Source organism: Chrysemys picta, chromosome 8 (genome assembly GCF_011386835.1).
Source record: "Chrysemys picta bellii isolate R12L10 chromosome 8, ASM1138683v2, whole genome shotgun sequence".
In the NCBI taxonomy this organism is placed as follows: Eukaryota; Metazoa; Chordata; order Testudines; family Emydidae; genus Chrysemys; species Chrysemys picta.
This window is the reverse complement of record NC_088798.1, coordinates 66,768,094-66,790,187: the sequence shown is the minus strand read 5'-3', so window position 1 is coordinate 66,790,187 and position 22,094 is coordinate 66,768,094. Positions and strand designations below refer to the sequence as shown.

Sequence of the window (22,094 nt, the reverse complement as noted above, 5' to 3'; positions counted from 1 at the left end):
CCTTTGGACTAACTCATTCCAAATTGAGAAATCGTTATGGACCTGAAAAAGCAGGAAAGTTTGTTTTTCTTTTCCAGATTATGAACATATCGGAAAATGAAGGTGAAGACGACTGAGTTAGCTGCAGAAGCCAATATTTTAAGTTTCTCATGTTAACCTAGCTGACAGTATATTTATTTATTTTTTAATATTTCATTTAACTGTTTTTGTTAAAAACAATTTTAACAAAAACCTGATTTTAAAAAACGTTAATGTTTAACTAAATTCAAAAATTCATATACTTGTTTTGTTAAAATATTATATGTTTCCTGTTGAAGAAAAACATCCAGAATACATAGCGTTGTTGTTTTAGTTAAATAAAACAATTTAAATGTCTGTCTGGTGATGTTCTCCTCCTAATATAGCATGGCAAGAAAATCCATTAATGATTAACCTGTTGAATTGGAGATAGTTCACCTCCCAATGACTTCATAAATATCTGCTTCAATTACCTTTGGTAAATGAAATAACCAAACAATCATTTATTTTCTGATATAGCTGTAGAACTAATCTGAAAAGTTTTTAAAATAAATCACTTTAAAAATGTATAGTGTGTACTTTCTAAAAATGAAACCTACATCTATCTCTGAGGTGTGAATAATATGTATTAAGGTTACAACAACCAACAAGTATGCACTTTTTGTAGAAATCCATAATTAAATAGAGTCTTCATACAGCGTATATTAGGGCTTATTTACATGTGAAAGTCAATCTGGAATAAGGTAAAGTGTGAATTTAAAGCAGATTAACTATTCCTGATTATCTCCATGTGTGAACACTCTTATTTCATAATACAGGAAAGTTAATTCAAACAGGGAGTTAAGCCTGGTCTATTCTAGAAAATTAGGGTGGTTAAACTATGTTGGTCAGGGGTGTGAAAAACCCACATCCCTGAGTGCGGTTGTTATGCCCGTCTAAATGCCTGTGTAGACAGCATTAGGTCAACGGAAAAATTCTTCAACCTAGCTACCACCTCTTGGGGAGATGGATTACCTACACCGATCGGAGAACCCCTCCCATCAGAAAATACAGTGTCTACACTGAAGCACTACTGTGGCGCAGCTGTGCTGCTGTAACATTTTAAGTGTAGCCAAGCCCTTATATAATCAGCGCCCCTAGAAGCTACCAAGAAAGAAGGCCAGTGGTGCCCTATAGCTGCTCTCACTTGCACTGGGAGCTGGTTCAATCCCAAGCAACCAAAGGACTGGAGGAATAGTAAAATTGGTTTAGGACTATGTTTGCCTCACCCTTACACATGCTGAGTTTAGGATTATACTCTCAGATTTCACCAAGATAAAGGATACTGCCACCTTTAAAGTCCCTCCCTCCCACCCTCCACGTTCCCCATATGCTCCTCTCCCGGCAAGAAAAGCCGAGGAGAGAGTGCAAATCCTGCAGCATGTGCTGAAGGTCATCAGATCTGGGTTTGGACAAACAAAGATAGTGAGCAACTTTCAGAACCACTGAATCAATGACATCTCATTGAGACTGTGCTATCACCAACACCTTCACAGTTGAAGTAGGGAGCTACCTTGACAGCCTCTGACAAATGCATCTTCCATGTATCACAAAGGAAGAAAGGTAATCTCTCTAAATGACAAGGCTTGTTTAGGGCTTTATAGACAATCAACTGCTGGACAGTGCAGTACACAAGGTGTCAGCGAAACAGGCTCTCTGCAAAAAACTTAATAAGCAGGCTTCTGCACTCAGCCCTCTGCAATTCCTGGGTAGTATGATGATGCAACCCCATGCAGAACATATCATGTGTAACTTCAGATTCAAGCAATACTGTGCATATTTGAAATTCCTGGATTATCAAATAAACTTGCAAATTCAAATGAATGGTGAATGTGTAATGCCTAAAATATAAGCCCTTCTCATCATTTCAACAGACATATCAAGACGACTATGCCTTGAAGCATTTGTTAAAAATTGTAAGAGTGTATTCAGTACATCAGACAAAAGTAATGCTATTTATTAACCACATTTCATTCAATTTGCCAAAGGCCCTTGTATTCACTGGATAAAGAGTCTGAAATTCTGAATGAAAAAATCTCATTTAGTAATGACTGTGTGTGTCCGTGAGAGAGAGACACACAAACAAGGTGAGTAAGGGAATATCTTTTAGGACCAACTTCTGTTGGTAATGAAGACAAGAGCTCTTCCTCAGATCTGTGAGGTGTCTCTCTAGAAACATACGCCTACCACAATGGGGCCTGATCTCAGCTGAGGGTACATCAACACTAAAATAACAAAACTAAAAACTTCACGGCAACGACTGTCAGAGCTTGGGTCAATTGACTCGGACATGCACTATGGGACTAAATGTAGTGCTGTAGATGTTCACACTTGGGCTGGAGACTGGGCTCAGACCAATCTGCTTTGGTGGGTTTCAGAGCCCAGGCTCCAGCCAGAGTGGGAATGTCTATGCTGCTATTTTTAGCCTTGTAGCAAGAACCTGAAGGTATGTCTACAATGCAATCAGACAACCTCAGCTGGCCCGTGCCAGCTCACTCAAGCTCACTGGGCTCAGGCTAAGGGTCTGTCTAATTACATTGTAAATGTTCAGGCTCCGGCTGCAGCTCAAGCTCTGGGGCAGTGGCTCTCAACCTTTCCAGACTACTGTATCCCTTTCAGGAGTCTGATTTGTTTTGTGTACCCCCAAGTTTCACCTCACTTAAAGACTACTTGCTTACAAAATCAGACATAAAAATATAAAACTGTCATAGAACACTATTACTGAAAATTTGCTTACTTTCTCATTTTTACTATATAATTCTAAAATAAATCAATTGGAATATAAATATTGTCCTTACATTTCAGTGTATAGTATATAGAGCAATAGTCATTGTTTGTATGAAATTTTAGTTTGTACTGACTTCGCTAGGGCTTTTTATGTAGCCTGTTGTAAAACTAGGCAAATATCTAGATGAGTTGAGATAAATTATTTTTCAAATAGAATTCAGTAACAAAATCAGTGCAAAAAAAATCTGAGCAATTTAAAACAAATACATTAAAACAATAAATTAGTGGAACAGAACTTAACAAGGAGAAAGAACATTCATGTCTATTTTACCTGCACATATAGCAACTGGGGCTGTCACAAGTGTACGTGAAGCTGTGGTTGTCCTTAATGTCCTCCGGGATGGAGTGATAAAGGTAGGGATGTGGCCCCTGATGCCATGTGGAATGCTGGAGGAGGTGCGGGGGGAGGTGCTGCAATGGAGTTTTCCATGAATTGTTGAACCTATAGGTCCACAAGAGTCTGCAGCATTTGTTTGATGCTGGAGAAACCCCATTATGTCCTGGTGCATCTCCCTCTCCTTCTCCTGCTGTGTCTCCTGGGCCGTTTTCCTGTCTGCTCTTTCCTTCCCAATTCTGTCTGCAACATTCACCGTCCAGGCCCTTTGCTCACTGTCTGATGCAGCCCTGACTTGCAGAATCTCACTGAACAAGTCATCCTGAGGCCTCCCTTTTCTCCTCATCAGGCTCCAGCATTCCACCGGTGTGGAGCAGGAACCCCTCAGTGCCACAATGGCAGCAGTTGCAGATAAAACACATACAGGTACCATTGTCAGTACAGTCACAATGGAAAGTGAAAGTTATGATTCAGAACTCCCTTTCCTTGCTCACGTTTTAAACCAGACATGCTTACTGACACTTCTGATTCAGAGAGCTTGTGCATGGCACCACTCGCAGCTCCAGCCATGGTGAGCATGGCCTGCTGGCGTGACGGAAATGAGGAAGGAGTTGCTCAGTTGCATGAAACTATGAGTATAGGGCAATGGCACTGAAAACAGGCACTATTTTCCACAGGCCGTAGTGATTTTAGCAGATATCTCACTACTGAGAACCACCAAGGCACAGAGAGTGCAGCTGCTTCTGGCATCCCAAAGCTGCTCGGGCCTGTATGCTGCTATGCCTATGTATTGCAATGGTGTTTGCCGATGTTATCTCTGACTAGTGTAGGAAAGTGTCCTACTACAGAGGAAGAAATAAAGGTTGCAATTCCTAGAAACCTTCGGGAGAGTACTGCAGTGTAACCTCCATGAAAGTTTCATTGAGATCTCTCTGGAGGATACAAGGGACAATCCTGTATAAACAAGCTGCTCTGCATGGTTCCCCCTGCCTAATCCTACAGAGGAATGTAAAGCAGATAACAATGTTACTTATCTTTGCTATATCGCTACCTCTTCTAGTACTAGTAAATTAATGAAAAGTCAATAGCTGTGTCTGTTAAACTGGAAGCACCATCACTACATCATTGTAATGGGAAATACAAATCCACGCTTACCCGAGCTTCCTTCCCCTGCTTTGGGCTCGTCCATGCTGATCTGCTGGGACTGACTGGACTGTGGTGGCGTCTCAAACAGGTCCTGGCTCGCGACATAGCTTAACCCCCTGCTAGCAGGTTCCCCATCCTCTTCCTCCACAGTCCAGGGGCCTGTGACTCGGGTTCCTCAGAGGTATCCACAGTGTTCTGTGGGCTGATGTGGGGTCTGTGCCAAGTATGGAGTGCAGCTCTTTGTAAAAGCAGCATGTCTACAACTTAGCACGGAATTGACCGTAGGCCTCCTTGGCCTTCTGATATGCTGCAGCACTTCCATCGCTGTCACATAACAATGGTGCTGATACCTGTCGTACCTCTTCTCCTGCATCCCCCATACAATCTGCTCGTAGATGTCCACATTTCTGGGGCCGGTCCGCAGCCGTGCTTGCACAGCCTCTTCTCCCGACAGGCCCAGGAGAGCCAATATCTCCTGCCTATTTCAAGAAGGAGCACGTCTGGAACCTGGAGCCAGCATGGTCAGCTGGCCAGTTGCACAAAACAATGGAGAGATGCTAGATATGCTCGCCAAGCCGGACAATCAGGAAAAGGCATTTTTAAAGGGTAGGGGAGAGCCTTCTGGCCTCCATGAGCCTGGGCAGTGGAATCCACAATTTTGACAAGAGCAGTCAGAGCCAGGCATTGTGGTACAACTGCTGGAAGACTGTTAGGGTTGATACAAGTAAAATAGTATCTACACTCAGACTGAGTTGACTTAGGTGCATTGACCATGGTTCAATTCTGCTCTGGGAGGAGATGTTACTGCATTGGTGGAAGACAAATTTAAGTGTAGACACATGCACAACTGGGTCGATACAATGTAGCTTACTTCAATCTAACTTTGTACTGTAAACCAGGCCTGAGTTTATTTGGTCTTGCTGGGGAGAAACAACTATAGCTGCAGGAGGCATAAATTCAGTGGTATCACTAATAATTTCTTATTATGAGATCACAAAGAGGGATCTGATTTAAGATGTACAGTAAGAAGCAGGAGCTGATTTAATTGACAAAACCAAGATCCAATGTCCATGCAAATTTCCCTAGTAACAAACAAGAGAATACTGGTGTCAGCAGTATTCCTCATTGTAAGCATAGCAAATACATAATCACACAGAGTACAGCTATTATTTACACAAGTCATCATTTATTTACAGAATGGAAGAAAGTTGTGTTTGTCACTTCCTAAAGCACAGCACTAGTAATTAGGTTGCTGTGAAAGTGAGATTTATGTGCAATGATCAGGGCCGGCTCCAGGCACCAGCTTAACAAGCAGGTGCTTGGGGCGGCCAAGGGAGAGGGGCGGCACGTGCGGCAATTCAGGGGCGGCAGATCCCTCACTCCCTCTAGGAGCGAAGGACCTGCCGCTGAACTGCCGCCGCCGCTGATTGCGGCGGCTCCCCCTCCCCCCCCAATTACCGCCGCCGGTAGCGATTGCGGCTTTTTTTTTTTTTTTTGCTTGGGGCGGCAGAAATGCTAGAGCCGGCCCTGGCAATGATTACATAAAACTGAAAGCTATCATCCTATTACCATTATATATTTATCCTGCAGTATACTTTAAAACTGTTATGATCTGGCAGAGACTGTAATCGGGATTCTAAATATCTTTGTTTTTTATTAAACTCACTACACCCAAGAAACTTAAAACATCCCAGGCCCGATTTGCACAAGGCCTAAGCACACACGACTTCAAATGAAGTTATAGGGAATTATAGCTACTCAGCACTTCTACAAATCAAGCCCCTATTCTTTACATTGGACATAGAAAAAACCCATTCTGCTTGCACACAGTGACTGAATAGGCAGCAAATAGCTTTTCCCAGTGCTGTACATCCTCAGCTGAGCCTGCAGCAGCAGTGATGCTAAGATATGCATTCCAAAGTGAGAAACTATGGTGCAAATTCACAAATAATTAAACAAAAAAAGCCATGTTAAATTTTCCATATTTAGAAACAAAAGGAAAAAGTCCAACAAATGGACAACACATTTTTAAAGGCAAATATTTTTATTTAGAGAGATTGTAAACAATACAATTTTTTAAAAAACCTGATAAATTTGAATATTGGCTGCTGCACAGAAGTGGCAGCACAAGGGTCCCAGAAAATTCTTGATCTTTCAAGGTGACTGTCATGGACAGATGGATGCCCTGAAGGTCTAACGCAGACACCTGCCTTTGGAGAACTTTTACAATAAATCTGACCCACCCTTTCATTGTTCTCATGTAGTGGTAAAGCACTTAATAGTGTTCCATTAGTAAGCACTTACTACAATACAGTAATGACGTAAAGTGAATCAGCAACATGAATGAAGGGAACGAGACAAGACTAAGGGCATGTCTACACTACAATCTTAAGTCGACCTATGTTAGGTAATTACTGCAATGGCTGATGTCCACAATACCCTCCTCCACTCAGTTACCAGGAGTGCTTCCACTGACTGAAAAGGGGCAGTGTGGTGGGGCTAAGAGGCAGAGCTCTCAGCTCTGCACAGCCCCCCGACCGGGAGCCCAGCTGTCCCCCGGGGGCTTCTCGCCTCGCCACTCCCAGCCGGGGGGAAGCCACCTGGGGGCTTCTCACCTCTAGCTAGTAAATCCTCACCTGGAGTCCAGTCGGCTTCCGTGCTCCTGGCAGGGAGCAGAGACCCCGTGGGGAGCGGGGAGCCCAAGTAGCAGCCCAAGCCAGGAGCCTGGGTGGCAGCCCAACTTGGAGCGCAGACCTGGCAGCAGCTGGGCTGGGGAGCCTGGTGCTGCTTTCTTGTCAATTTCACAGCTACAGCAGAGCCATGAAATTGACAGCCAACAGCCAATGTGAGGAACCCAATGTCTACAGGGACACTGCATTGCCTGAACTACACCAACATAAGGCATATGCCTCTTGAGGAATTGGAGTTATTATGTCGATGTAGTAGAGCACTTACATCGGTGGGAGCAAGGCTGTAGCAGAGACACTGAAATAGTTAGGTCGACATAAGCTGCCTTTTGTCGACCTATCTCTGTAGTGTAGACCAAGCCTAAGTTAATGGTTTTCTCTGAATGATTAGGTTTCTGTTTTGCAGTTTAAAATATTAGATAAAGGATAATACATCATCTCCAACATACACATCAGGCAATTCATTGTTATGTTCCTCACTGCAACTCAGCCACATTGCTCATATGTAATATGTATTTTATAATACTCCAGGGACACGCATTTCCTCTCATATCGCTGTGCAGAATTATGCTTGGAAAAGTTTACAAATCCCCCAAAATTTGGTAATGGTCCCACCAAAGCATTTCTAGACCTTGTTAAAAGCTGGTAGTTTTTGAAAACAAATGTTTAGTATTAATGGTAATGCTTCTTTTTTAATGTTCATGGAGGAAATGTTTAATAATTTAATAAAAAAGGTAATTCTCAGATAAAAATTACATTAGGATGGAGTTAAAGCTGAGAATATATCAGGGCAAAAAAATTACAAGAAACAAGCATTACAAAGCCAGGAAATTCAGAGATCAGGTTAAACTTAAAAGAAATCCAAACAAGTTAAGATTTGCAAATGCTCAGTTAAGGTATCAAATTAACACTAACTCATCCACTGTAGTGACACCCCGGGGGGTGGGGGGGAAGAGGAGGGAGAGAAGAGAGATGGTAATCAGAATATTGTGATTTTATGAACTATTAAGGCTAGCAATATGTTTTAAACCACTAAAAAGCTAGAACTCACAGCATATGATGCTCTGGTGATGCTCTGCATGTGCACTAGTAAAAGTGACCTTAGTGGAAACAAGCATAAAGATTTCTGAAAGTTTTTACCAATTTCTAAAAAAAAATTAAATATGTCAAAAGTCTAAGTCTATGGCAAATTTGATTTCTCAAAGAAAACCTTGAAGTCTTAAAAAAAAAAAAAAAAAGCACCACACAAGAAAAAATGAAGACAAAGTACCTGAAAAGTTCTGCAAGAAGAAAACATTTTAATGCCCAAAAATTCACTTCTGGGATGAGAAAACAAGTGTAAAGTAGTCTCAGACCAAATGGAATTTTTTCAGACATTTAAGAACACCTGAAAATAGGATCTTGAAATGGAAGTGCTTCCTCAGCAAGAACAGTACTGTGCATTTAAGTCGGCAAGCTGCTGAGAACTCCGGCCAAAACCAGCTACACACTTTAACATGTGCATAGCTAGAAGTACGTGTGTAGTCCCAGTGAAATCAATGGAGTTACACCACAGTAACCAAGAGAAGAATCCAGCCGTACTATGTTTATCTTAAAGACATAACAGAAAGCCAACAGCAGCAGCTACTACTGCTTGTTCAAACAGAAATAAATGTAAGTTTAAACATTTTGCACATAGTGACAAGCCCATCTAGGGAGGCAGACATTAAGAGCCCATCCTGTCAAGGGAAAAAAGCAGTTAATCCCTAATTAATCTGCAATGACAAATCTTCTAGATTTTAGAATTAAATTCTGACTACTCTACCAGAGCAAGCTATGTCTGTCTCACAAATAAGATCTGAAGCCCAGTAAATAGCTCATGATATGCCGAACACCATACATATCAAGAGCCAATTATATTAATTCCGTTCATTTGGTCTCAAGCTATTGCTGTATGACTCTTCCTTCTTTGCAGTTTCTTAGCAACACAATTTTGCTCTCATTTGCAGTGGATGAAAATGGCTAAATATTTCCACAGACTCCAAGGAACATCAGACAAATTATTTATTTAAACTGAGACACTGGTGTGCATGACACTTTCCAGACAAACAACAAAACCTCCACAAGGAGTTTATAAACTAAGGCCCTAATCCAGCAAAGACTTACGCACATGTTTAACTTTAAACACATTTTTGTTTTTTCAGGATCAGGACCTAAATGATTTCTAACACAATAAGCTAAGCAGTGGAGAGGGGCTCAGGGAGGGTTATAGCCAGTAAGATATTATGAGGTCTGCTTATTGTGTGTGCTGTCATATATATAATCTTTTATAAATTACATTAAAATTTGAGGCAGTGGCCAGTAATGATCAGGATGGCTAGCAACCAAAAACGCAACAAAGCTGATGTTTAACTGCTACAAAATAAAACCAGTAAGTGACAGAGGAAAAAAAGAGCCAGTTCATTTCTGTTTATTATTTCATGTTCTGGATTTTTGGTTTCTGTTATCACTTTTTAATTCACCATCTTTGTATATGTGGGATTTTCCACAGCACCAGCTAACATGGAACCAAAATGAATCACAGTGCATGCCATTCTCTGATTAGCTATCCAGTGGTTGCTACTGAGATGTAGTACCAGAAACCCCAGGTTCCCCTCCGAATCCCTGGAGGGAAGCAGCCTTAGCACACTTTCATTTATAATTCCATTGTTCTCTGCCCTGAAAGCCACATGGCTTTTCTAGGGGCTTTGGGATTTTTGTTTTCATTTTTAAACCTAGAAGAATTTGCCAGAGAACTCTTGCAAAACCAGAGACTATGATATCACAACATGAGAGTGAAACCCCAAACTGAGAAGGGAGGGGATTTTCCAGGAGACTGTTTAAAATCCATGACTTGTTTTTGTTAAACCCATTCACCTTGTGAAAGATTCAGCCTTCATCATTATTATTATTATTTATTTGTATTACCTCAGCCTAGGAGGCCCAGTCCTGGATCACAATCCCATTTAAGCTAGACACTGTATACACACACAATAAAAAGATGGTGCCTGCCCCCATGGGTTTACAATCTACCCCTACTCTCTACATCTGAGGGCTCAGAAAGCTTACCTCCCCGATTCTCTAGACCTCAGAGGAGTTATCAAGCAGAAACTGGAAAGACAAGACTTGATATTTGGGATATTTCTATCATAAAGACAAGCAAAAAGAACTTTTCAAACCTCCTTTATACACAATAAAGAGCAAGTTGTGTCCCCTTTGCCCAACTGCTCTGCCTCACAAATGGGAAGCGTCTGGGAACTAGAGGATCAGAATTATCAATGATTACAATGCTTTTGATGCAACTGAAAACTCCTCTGTGAAGAGCACAGGAGCTATCTGTGGACATGTCAACACTAGAAGCACTTTACCAGTATAGCTATACCCATATATTATATTATGCTGGCAAAGCACTCCTGGTATGGACACAGCTTATATAGCCAAAGCTGCCCTTTTACAGGAATAGCTTACCCCACCACCATCAAACAAATCTACATAGCCCAATTAAAGTGCAGTTTTGCTTTTATAATTAGGTCAACACTAGGGATTTCTATCAGCACAGCTACATCAATCTGGGCTCAAAGCTCTTCATACTCCTGACCAATACAGCTATGCTAGTAGAAGCCTGTAATGTAGACACAGCCCGTATTTTTATGAATATTGTGGGAACCTCTATTTGATTACACTGGTCTACAATTTTTGAGAAGTCGTCTGCTTCTGAGATAAAATGTGCTATTTATTATGTATTTTGATGTGCTGAATTCAAATATGACAATGAAAACAACTGATTGGCTACTGTTTCTAAGATATTTAAGTTTTTACATTTTATGTCTATGTATATTGTGTAGAGAGTAGAGTTTTAATCATAAATTGTAAACCTAGGTCTTTTCATGTGTTTATGGTTGCTTTACATGATAATATTTCACCTGTCCTGTTTATGTAACACTTTAAAAATCAGCAAAAGGGTTATATAAATAAAATTTATTATGAAACAAAAGGCAAAAAACTATCGTGTACATAGTTTAGTCCTATTCAGTGTCTACTCGGCGCTTCTTGGCTTGTCTCTTGTATTCATTAAATGGAGCATCTCTTGTCACTGTCCAGCAATAGTCTGCAAGCATTGATGGGCTCCATTTGCCCTGATAGCGTTTCTCCATTGTTGCAATGTCCTGGTGAAATCGCTCGCCGTGCTCGTCGCTCACTGCTCCGCAGTTCGGTGGAAAAAAAATCTAGATGAGAGTGCAAAAAATGCATCTTTAGTGACATGTTGCAACCAAGGCTTTTGTATGCCTTGAGGAGGTTTTCCACCAACAACCTGTAGTTGTCTGCCTTGTTGTTTCCAAGAAAATTTATTGCCACTAACTGGATGGCTTTCCATGCCGTCTTTTCCTTGCCACGCAGTGCATGGTCAAATGCATCATCTCGAAGAAGTTCACGAATCTGAGGACCAACAAAGACACCTTCCTTTATCTTAGCTTCACTTAACCTTGGAAATTTTCCACAAAGGTACTTGAAAGCTGCTTGTGTTTTGTCAATGGCCTTGACAAAGTTCTTCATCAGACCCAGCTTGATGTGTAAGGGTGGTAACAAAATCTTCCTTGATTCAACAAGTGGTGGATGCTGAACACTTTTCCTTCCAGGCTCCAATGACTGTCGGAGTGGCCAATCTTTCTTGATGTAGTGGGAATCTCTTGCACGACTATCCCATTCGCAGAGAAAACAGCAGTACTTTGTGTATCCAGTCTGCAGACCAAGCAAGAGAGCAACAACCTTCAAATCGCCACAAAGCTGCCACTGATGTTGGTCATAGTTTATGCACCTCAAAAGTTGTTTCACGTTGTCATAGGTTTCCTTCATATGGACTGCATGACCAACTGGAATTGATGGCAAAACATTGCCATTATGCAGTAAAACAGCTTTAAGACTCGTCTTCGATGAATCAATGAACAGTCTCCACTCATCTGGATCGTGAACGATGTTGAGGGCTGCCATCACACCATCGATGTTATTGCAGGCTACAAGATCACCTTCCATGAAGAAGAATGGGACAAGATCCTTTTGACAGTCACGGAACATGGAAACCCTAACATCACCTGCCAGGAGATTCCACTGCCGTAATCTGGAGCTCAACAGCTCTGCCTTACTCTTGGGTAGTTCCAAATCCCTGACAAGGTCATTCAGTTCACCTTGGGTTATGAAATGTGGTTCAGAGGAGGAGGATGGGAGAAAATGTGGGTCCTGTGACATTGATGGTTCAGGACCAGAAGTTTCATCCTCTTCCTCGTCTGACTCAAGTGAGAATTCTGGTGCATCAGGAACCGGCAGTCCTTCTTCGTGGGATACTGGGCGTATAGCTGATGGAATGTTTGGATAATGCACAGTCCACTTTTTCTTCTTTGACACACCTTTCCTAACTGGAGGCACCATGCAGAAGTAACAATTGCTGGTATGATCTGTTGGCTCTCTCCAATTCATTGGCACTGCAAAAGGCATAGATTTCCTTTTCCTGTTCAACCACTGGCGAAGATTTGTTGCACAAGTGTTGCAGCATATGTGTGGGGCCCACCTCTTGTCCTGATCTCCAATTTTGCAGCCAAAATAAAGGTGATAGGCTTTCTTAACCATAGTGGTTATACTGCGCTTTTGTGATGCAAAAGTCACTTCACCACAAACATAGCAGAAGTTATCTGCACCGTTCACACAAGGACGAGGCATCTCTGCTCACTTTGGCTAAACAGAAATGTGTCCCTTTGCAAAATCAAACACTGACAAATAAGAGAGCATGACACTGTATGATTTCTAGAGCTGATATAGGGCAATTTGTTCAGCAGAGTGATGTAAGCCTCCTTATGACTGCATCATCCATGACTTCTAGGAATAACATGATGCAATTCAGATCATGTATGACGCAATACCAGCTTCAGATTGCATCATTCATTGTTTTGCCTAAAAAGCAAGTACTGTCCAAACCCAGTCATAGATATATTCATAGATCCAGTCAAATATGTATTTTAGTTATTTCTGGTTTAAATTGAGATCCCTTCCCTTTAGAACTCACTTATCCTCCGCCATTCCCAAGTCAAGGGTCGTATATACTGACCCAATAGCATATCTTGAAAACTAGAGCCAATCAACAATTTTAAGCATCATTTTCGTTCTCAGTGACCCAGAATTAGTAAAGTTTGACTACATTTATTTCAGAAGCATTTTGGCTGAAGAGCAGTGTTATGAGTGTGTGACTTCTAAAAAGAAGCCTAAGGGTAACTCAGTTCTATGGGGCTCAGTAAGACCACAGGAAGGCAGATAATGAAGGTGAATTAACCCCAATCTCCAATACTTGATGAAAAAGATAACCATCAGTACCAATGGAACTGGCGGATACAGCTTGTAGTCTTCCTCATCTATAGGGTCAGGAGGAAGTTCCAGTTGCTCTCTTGGACAAGAGAGGTGATGTGACACCCTATTAGATATCACAGTGCCCGGATATCATGCACAGGCATTTCATGGGCACCAACAAGAAGGTCAAAGCTGGGTTGTGGAGGTCCCCAAGGGCCGGGGCACCTTCAGTCCCAAGGAGAGTGTCCTGATTTGGGTAGGATATGCTGGTTCCAGGAAACTCTTGACCTCCTGTCTGGACAGATCTCGCTTGATGGAAGCAAGGATGGTTCCTCCAGAATATCTGATTTTCCAATTATACGAAGTTCAAATCTCTCTCAATTGGTAGTGCCAATGGTTCTATCAAAGTAAAGTCATGGCTAGTAGACGGGAAGGGGGTAGACTTCTCCCAGAGCCAATGTCTCTTGGTGGAGTCAAAATCTCCCTGGTGAGGGTCAGTCCTGACAACCAATGCAGATCCAGGAGAACAAAGACATTCACTGAAGTGGTGTATCTTTCCATTCTCCTTGGGTCACCCACAGCTTTGTCAGCCCATACAGACAGAGCTGAAGTAGGAAGGTTCTGAGTTGGCAGATCCATAAGGGACTGGGACGGTACCCCCAGTGGCTAAGGTTCCTGACGGATGCTCTTTGTTTGTACCAGCAGATCTGGACATATGCCATCATGTGCCAGCAATGCCCCTCTGCCATGTACATTGGCCAAACTGGACAGTCTCTACGCAAAAGAATTAATGGACACAAATCTGACATCAGGAATCATAATACTCAAAAACCAGTGGGAGAACACTTTAACCTGTCTGGTCATTCTATGACAGATCTGCGGGTGGCTATCTTAAAACAGAAAAACTTCAAAAACAGACTCCAACGAGAGACTGCTGAGCTGGAATTGATATGCAAACTAGACACAATCAACTCAGGATTAAATAAGGACTGGGAATGGCTGAGCCATTACAAACATTGAATCTATCTCCCCTTGTAAGTATTCTCACACTTGCTTCTTATCAAACTGTCTGTACTGAGCTACCTTGATTATCACTTCAAAAGTTTTTTTCTCTTACTTAATTGGCCTGTCAGAGTTTGTAAGACAACTCCCACCTGTTCATGCTCTCTGTATGTGTGTATATATTTCTCCTCAATATATGTTTCACTCTATATGCATCCGAAGAAGTGGGTTGTAGCCCACGAAAGCTTATGCTCTAATAAATTTGTTAGTCTCTAAGGTGCCACAAGTACTCCTGTTCTTTTTGAGGATACATACTAACACGGCTGCTACCCTGAAAACTGCTAGCAATGGCACTGCCAGTGCAGAGTCCGGTAGCAGCGGAGCCTTGCTCCTATGCACCTTTCTATCATCGACATCCTAAGTCTTTGGAAGCTGGGCATGAAGACTTGACCGACCTGGAAGGGGTGAGGGAGGGATCTGTCCTCTTTGGAGTGGACTGAGAGGGGGATCTGCTCTAGTGCTTATGAGACTGTGCCCTACTCTCCTGCAGAAATCCTGACAGAGGGTCCACAGGTGTAATCTCCCACATTCCTGCATCAGGCTTCATGGTAGGAAATGTGCTCTTTGATGACTCTGGATAATGTACAGCAGGGTTCATCCAGCCTGGGTCTGATTGAGGCCTCATAGCTTTCTCCATGAGGTGCTTTTTAAGACAAAATGCTTGCACCTATCAGGTCCACCTAAAAAAGGAGCAACAGATGCTGCACCTGGCGAAGATATGCACTTCCCCCAGGCAGTATAGGCAGTGCTCGTGGTCATCACTGATCAGGAAGGTACAGAGACAGCAGATGCAGCTTTTCAAGCTTGGTATACTGTGCATAATCTAATTCCCATACAGTAACTCCTCACTTAAAGTCGTCCCGGTTAACGTTGTTACGTTGCTGATCAATTAGAGAACGTGCTAATTTAAAGTTGTGCAATGCTCCCTTATAACGTTGTTTGGCAGCCGCCTGCTTTGTCCACTGCTTGCAGAAAGAACAGCCCATTGGAGCAAGCTGGTGGGGGCTTGGAACCAGGGTGGAGCGGCAGCCCCCCTATTAGCTCCCCGCTCCCCTAAGATCCCTGTGCAGCAGCCGCCCAGCAGGCTATCAATTGCCGGCAGTTCAACTGTCCCTCCCCCATTGCCATGTGCTTCTCCTGCCCTCTGCCTTGGAGCTGCTCCCAGGAGCCTCCTGCTTGCTGAGCAGGAAGGGGGGAAAAGGGGTGCTAATGTCAGGGTGTCCCCCTTCCCCTTGCCCCCCGCTTACATTTCCATAGTGCAGGGGGGGGGACGTGGGAGGGAGCTTTCTGGCAGCAGCGGCTGTCTCAACTTGCTGATCTACTTAAAAAGGCAATGTACTTAGAGTGGGGTCAGCATACTTAAAGGGGCAATGCGCATCTCTCTCTCTCTCACACACAGAGTATGTGTCTCTGTCCGCTATGCTATCTCCCCTCCCTCCATTTGTGCTGCCTTGTAGAGTGTGAGGCTACATTAACAAAGTGTTAACCCTTGAGGGCTCAGCTGAGTGCTAGTTCATCATTTAGCAAGTAAGGCATTCCCTGGGAAATATCCCATCCTCTTCCACCCTCTGACTTTACCACCTCAACCAAGCTTCACAATTATCGTTGCCATGTACAGTATTAAATTGTTTAAAACTTATAGAGAGAGAGTGTGTGTGTGTATATAGTCTTTTGTCTGGTGACCCATTTACATTAATTCTTATGGGGAAATTGGATTAGCTTAACATCGTTTTGCTTAAAGTTGCATTTTTCAGGAACATAACTACAACGTTAAGCGAGGAGTTATGAGCCAGAGGGATCCCCAGGGTGGGGATTCTAACTATCCACTAGCTATACTAATAGAACCATTAACACTAATTACACTAAAGATAAAACTGATAAACTTTGAAATATTTACAGGTTTGAAAACAAAAGAGAAGTTCTGTACACTAAAGTTTCCAATTCAGGCCATGCAGCAGTAAGAAGGAACTGAAGAAGTGGTCGGTCCACCCAGCACTACTCCATGGATCCTTGATGCAGAACACAAGCAGAGCAGGGGCACAGATACGGATCAACGGACACTGCTTTCAAAAGTTCTCAAGTCTCAGGTGCATGGAGCACATGTGTACCCATAGTGGAATGCACAGAGGGACCAGTTCTCAAAGGAGGCTAAGTTTACATAAGGCAATATGCTTTAAGCCTTAAAGTTTTTGTTATTTTTAACCTTTTCTCTGTTTGTGCTGCTCCTATGATAAATAAAGCAGACTGTTTTGAACAAGCTGATTTCTGTCACAACTTCTGGAGAAGATTCCATAGCAGGTGTCAAAAACAGATATGGTTGGTCAACATGGGGTACTGTAGACTGGTGATCCAGTCTAAAAGTGAGGTGAATCAGAGTTCTACTCAGAGAGGTGCACATATAAGTCTGCCAGTTGAAAGAAGTACCCAAAAAGAGAGATTACAGATGAAGTTCACCCCAAACCATAACATCTGCCTGAAGAGAATAACTTTGAAGTTTCTCTCCCTCTCTCGTTGAATATTAGCTGTACATTTTTAGAGCTGGAATAGTTATATGCACTGATTTATCAAGACAGTTCTTGTTCACAGTACCCATTGAAGTCACGTGTTCCTTTTTTATTGCTCATGATGTTATTTTGTTTAATGTCAGACCATTCTCTACATGCCTAATAGATGGAATTTTAATTCTTAAAATTATAAATAAAATCAGAAGAGCAAGCCCACATGGATTCACTCCACACAGTTGCTCAAGTGAGCAGGACTTGTAGGAAGAACTTTGCCCATCTAGAAATGCTGATGAACCTCAGACACAAAGGAAGGAGAAGATCAGACAAAGAGAGGGGTGTCTCAGGACTTTTGTTGTCCTCAAAAATCTATAACTCTCAGAGTAAAGTCTCTGTGGCCAAGAAATTCCCTTACCAAGTCTGTGTTCCTTGCTTTCCTACCACATTGTCCCCAAAGGGACAAAATTAGAAGTCCAAAGTGCCCACAGCCTAGATGGAGACTGGAGGGGGTGTTCAGGAGATCTTTGGGGAGCAGTGCCCCATGTCCCAAGGAAGGACATTGGGCAAGAAGTCTGAGCCCAGGAGTGTGCTCTATGGCTAAAAACAGTGACAAGACTCTACCCTGACCTAGTTGGCTTGGAAATGCATAGGATCCAGAGACTGGGTCCACTCACATCTCACTGGTGACCATGCAAAAGAGTACTAGGCCAGGCTGTAACACTTAGCACTGGTCATTTTAAATTCAGCCTCCGTGTCCTTTGGTGCTAAGAGCAGGGAGTTTATTTGGAGTAGGTGTGTAAGCGTGGAGGGAGAAATCACCTTTTATAGAATCACAGGACTGGAAGGGACCTTGCGAGGTCATCTAGTCCAAACTAAGTATTATCTCTAGACCATCCCTGACAGGTGTTTGTCTAACCTGCTCTTAAAAATCTCCAGTGATGGAGATTCCACAACCTCCCTAGGCAATTTATTCCAATGCTTAATCACCCTGACAGTTAGGAAGTTTTTCCTAATGTCCAATCTAAACCTTCCTTGCTGTAATTTAAGCCCATTGCTTCTTGTCCTATCCACAGAGGTTAAGAAAAACAATTTTTCTCCCTCCTCCTTGTAACAACCTTGTACATACTTGAAAACTGTTATGTCCCCCCTCAGTCTTCTCTTTTCCAGACTAAGCAAACCCATTTTTTTCCATCTTCCCTTACCTTCATTTCTTCATTCCCCAACTTATTTCATAACACTCAGGCAGAGTTTAGAGAGTATCATGTGCTAGACCTTGTATGTGAAGTAGAGAATTTTAAATGGAAAGTTATCAAATGTTATTGGTCTGTGCAATTTGCTTGGCCACCGTTACAGATTTCCCAGTTTCACTAGATACAGCAGATTCCCAGCTAGCCTTAGCTCGCTCCAGGGCATGCTTTCTGCACAATGACATCTTTTTATTGGTGGAAGCATAACAGTAAATCTCACTACTCCCTCAGGAAGGCTGAAAGCTCATTAGTTACTCAATGAATAGGGATAGCTACTATTAGGCACTCAAATATTTCTTAAAATGCTGTTTGCCACTTCCTGGCATATTCCACACACCGAGAGAGACCTCATACAGCCCACCCCTTTGCCTAAATTGTAGGAGAACCCACAGGTATGATCTAGAAAGGGAAAATCCAGAAACTCATAATACACACACACTTGCCATTTTAAATCCTACTATTGTAGCAGATTAGCAATTGATGGGGTGGAGAGGACAAACAAAAAACCTACTCACTGTGCACACAGAGGCTTCATCCCCAATTTTCACTCTATTCACAGTCAGTAGCCGCTCCAGCAGGCTGATTCTGTTTAGGAGCCAGGAAAATGCCAGCAGCAACTCTCTGCTACCCTGTGAGCCATCGGAAGGGAGCTGATAGAATTCTGGCCTGCCATAGCCATGGTACCGTAACACTGACTTTACAAACCTAATTTGGGTGCCTGGAAAGTAGAAAAGCAGGAAAATGTGTCACATTGCACTGCCCACCCTTTTCCAGGAATAGCTGCTTCCTGGAGAAAATTAACCAAATTTCGTGTCATACTAAGGGTAAGGGAGACTGATGTTCTCTGGTTAGGCATGAACAGATACAGTACAGGCAGCAAGAATGCAAGCTTCCCCTATGCTGCCCCACCCTGACCCGCAGGAACCACCTCTATAGAGGGGAATAGAAATTCAGACTCCAGACCCATTCAGCCCTTGGCCTCTCAGAGACTAACAAGGCCAATTTGCAACTGGCTTGTGGTGGGTGCCTTTACTACTAGCCACTGGGCTCAGACCCACCCCTGCTTTCATATGGGCCACCAAACACGCTACAAAATGACAACTGTTTTAGGTCACTGTTGAACTGAGGTGGATCAAAACCTAGAAATGAAAGGTTCCACAGCCTACTACAAATCTCTGAGCACCAGTGAGCAAATAAGGCAATAGCATCATAGATACAACAGGCACACCAGGCTGCAGAGACTGCATTTTGTGCTCAGCTATATTCTCTTCCCTGGTGAAGGAAAATAGATTTTATTTGACAATTGCAATGTGACCTGAAGAAGAGGTTTGCTTAGCTTGAAAGCTTGCCTCTTTCACCAATAGAAGTTGGTTCAATGAAAGATATTACCTCATTCACCTTGTCTCTCTCAATTACAGTGCAAATACTATGGATTGTAAAGCAAGTGTCACTTCAGTAGGGGAGAAAGAGAAAAGGTTAAACCAGCGAATAAAGTTTCTTCCCTTCCCAAGTGAAGTTGTTTCAATATCTCCAGGTTGTTTCACCACAAAGCATAAGTAAACCCAAACCCAGGGCCCCACGTAGTCAGTGCTTAACTTCGTGTCCTCTATCACATCTGTATATTCCTCATTTGCCTATTCCTTGTCACTAGCATGATAAACTTCTTGTCTGGTCACATGCACTGTGAGCTTTTTCCCCTGTATCCTGTTGACTAATGAAGCTCAAAATAACAATGCCTGACTTCCAAAGAAAAAGCACAAATGGAAAGAGAAACCTGTGACTCTAGAAAGGTTATTTGTTAATCTTAAAAAATAATTCCTTGAGAAAAAGTGTCTAACCACATCACTTGAGCTGTGAAGTGTTAAGGGAGTTTTGCATGCTAGAGGCAACCATACAAAGCTAAGACACAGCCACTGGAAGTCCTAAGCTTGAACGTACTCATTACACTCGAATAGCATTCGTTACACTTCAACAGCAGCACATCACTTAGCAGTAGTCACTGGCAGGAACTGGTAAATCTACACAGGCAGTAAGCCCATCCCATTTCGGCAATGGGAACATAAGTACACCTCTACCCCGATATAACGCGACCCGATAGAATGCGGTAAAGCAGCGCTTCAGGGGGGCGGGGCTGCGTGCTCCAGCGGATCACAACAAGTTCGATATAACGCAGTTTCACCTATAATGCGGTAAGATTTTTTGGCTCCCGAGGACAGAGTTATATCGGGGTAGAGGTGTAAATACTTTGCTTCGACTGAGTGACCTGCCTCTGGCAAAATGAAGCAGTGTTGTTGGGAGCCACATCCAGCCTTTCCTAGCCACAGAGGGGGTAGGATCCCCGAAGAACCCCTCACTCCACAATGCATCCAGCATGGGTGCGCTCTTGAAGATGCAGCATGTATAACATGTATAACTGTTGTTCCTCAGCACAGGCTAGTAACAGTACCTAAGCACATGGGTGTGCTCCATGTGCAAATGCTGGATGGACATAGGCTCCTCACCATAAATACAGATCAGAAAACAAGACTGTGAGCATGACTGAGCAGGCACCACAACCTAGCCCAACACTGCTGTCTTGTGGCAAGGGCAGAACTCCTGACGGAGCACATCGCAGGGCCTTAATCTGTTTTAAATCTAGCAAATTTCTGTTCTACAGCCACAAAAAGGGGACCACTTGTCCCAGCAGCCCCTGGAATCACTCTCTCTGGATTGTAATAGATACATTATCAGATTGCTGCATTTTTTGGCAGCGTGTGTGAATATGAACTTTAATGGCTTGTCCCATGCTTTGAGGGGGCCTGTCCAGTTCCAGTGTCAGCAATACAGATGTCATCAGGATTCACACACTTCTCAGCCTGACAGGTTTTAGGGTAGCAGCCATGTTAGTCTGTATCCGTAAAAAGAACAGGAGTACTTGTGGCACCTTAGAGACTAATAAATTTGTTAGTCTCTAAGGTGCCATAAGTACTCCTGTTCTTTTCTCAGCCTGAGTTTCAGGAAGATCACGTGTGTATATATTGAACAAAAAGGGAGCCAGCACTGACCTTTGTGGAAGACTATTGCAGAGACGTGTAAGGTGACTGATTTTATCCCCAACTCGCAGAATGAAGCTGCAATTACTGATCATTTCTTGGATGAACCACACCATTGGGCTACAAGGAATAGCTTGCAGCAGCTTGGCAATGCCACACACACTGTCATAGGCTACTCTCAGATCAATAAGTACTACACCAAACTTCTTTCCTTACACAAATGCATCTTCTGTATCTTGAGTCAGACAAAGTACCTAATCTCGAGTGCATCATCCTCTCCTGAACATGAGGCAGCTACAGATCAAATATCTCATTAATCCACATCAGGATTAGCCTCTCCATCAATTTGTAGGTAACACTCAGCAAAGAAATCTGTTAGTAGCTCTTTGGATCTGTCAATGATTTCTCTGGCTTGGGAACAGTTACGACCTTCACGCTGCATTAGGCTTTTGGGATGCTACAATCCTGGGTACAGCGATTCACCAATTGAAGAAGCCAGCTTTTGGTGACTGGTCCAAGGTGAAAGAAACGTGTAGTGGATGTTACCTGGATGAGCCTTGTTAGGCTACAGCTGAAGCCAAGTCAAGCTCTTCATCAATAAAGGAGCCAACAGATGTAGACAAGGGACTTTAGCTGAAATACCATATTGAAGACAATACTCCTGGAACATTTTAGAGCTATGTGGCAGTTGTTTATAACTGCCTAGCCCTGTTGATGAAAAAAATGGGCATCAGCTAACACTGACAGCCCTACCAATACCACATGACTGCTGTCTAGATAGATTGAAAGGGAAGGAGTTTGCCTAACCAGAGAAAGGTTTTAGCTAATTATTCTACCGTTTTCTGTGTTGTCTTCTCATTTTCTTTATACTTTTGTCTCTCACAAAAAAT

The 22,094-nt window shown here is 42.8% G+C and overlaps 1 protein-coding gene across 8 annotated transcripts in view; it reads right to left on the bottom strand.

The window, feature by feature from the left end:
- The window catches only part of TEDC1 (tubulin epsilon and delta complex 1), a 205,109-nt gene that overhangs the window by 171,427 nt on the left and 11,588 nt on the right, over positions 1–22,094 (bottom strand). For all 8 annotated transcript variants that reach the window (XR_010590042.1, XR_006174597.2, XM_065555734.1 and 5 more), the window contains one exon: positions 18,688–18,890. Coding sequence is in view for 6 of the 8 variants with exons in the window: in XM_065555734.1 (XP_065411806.1) it covers positions 18,688–18,890 (203 nt within the window). In the remaining 2 variants the exon portion in view is untranslated. The remainder of the gene's footprint in view (positions 1–18,687; positions 18,891–22,094) is intronic.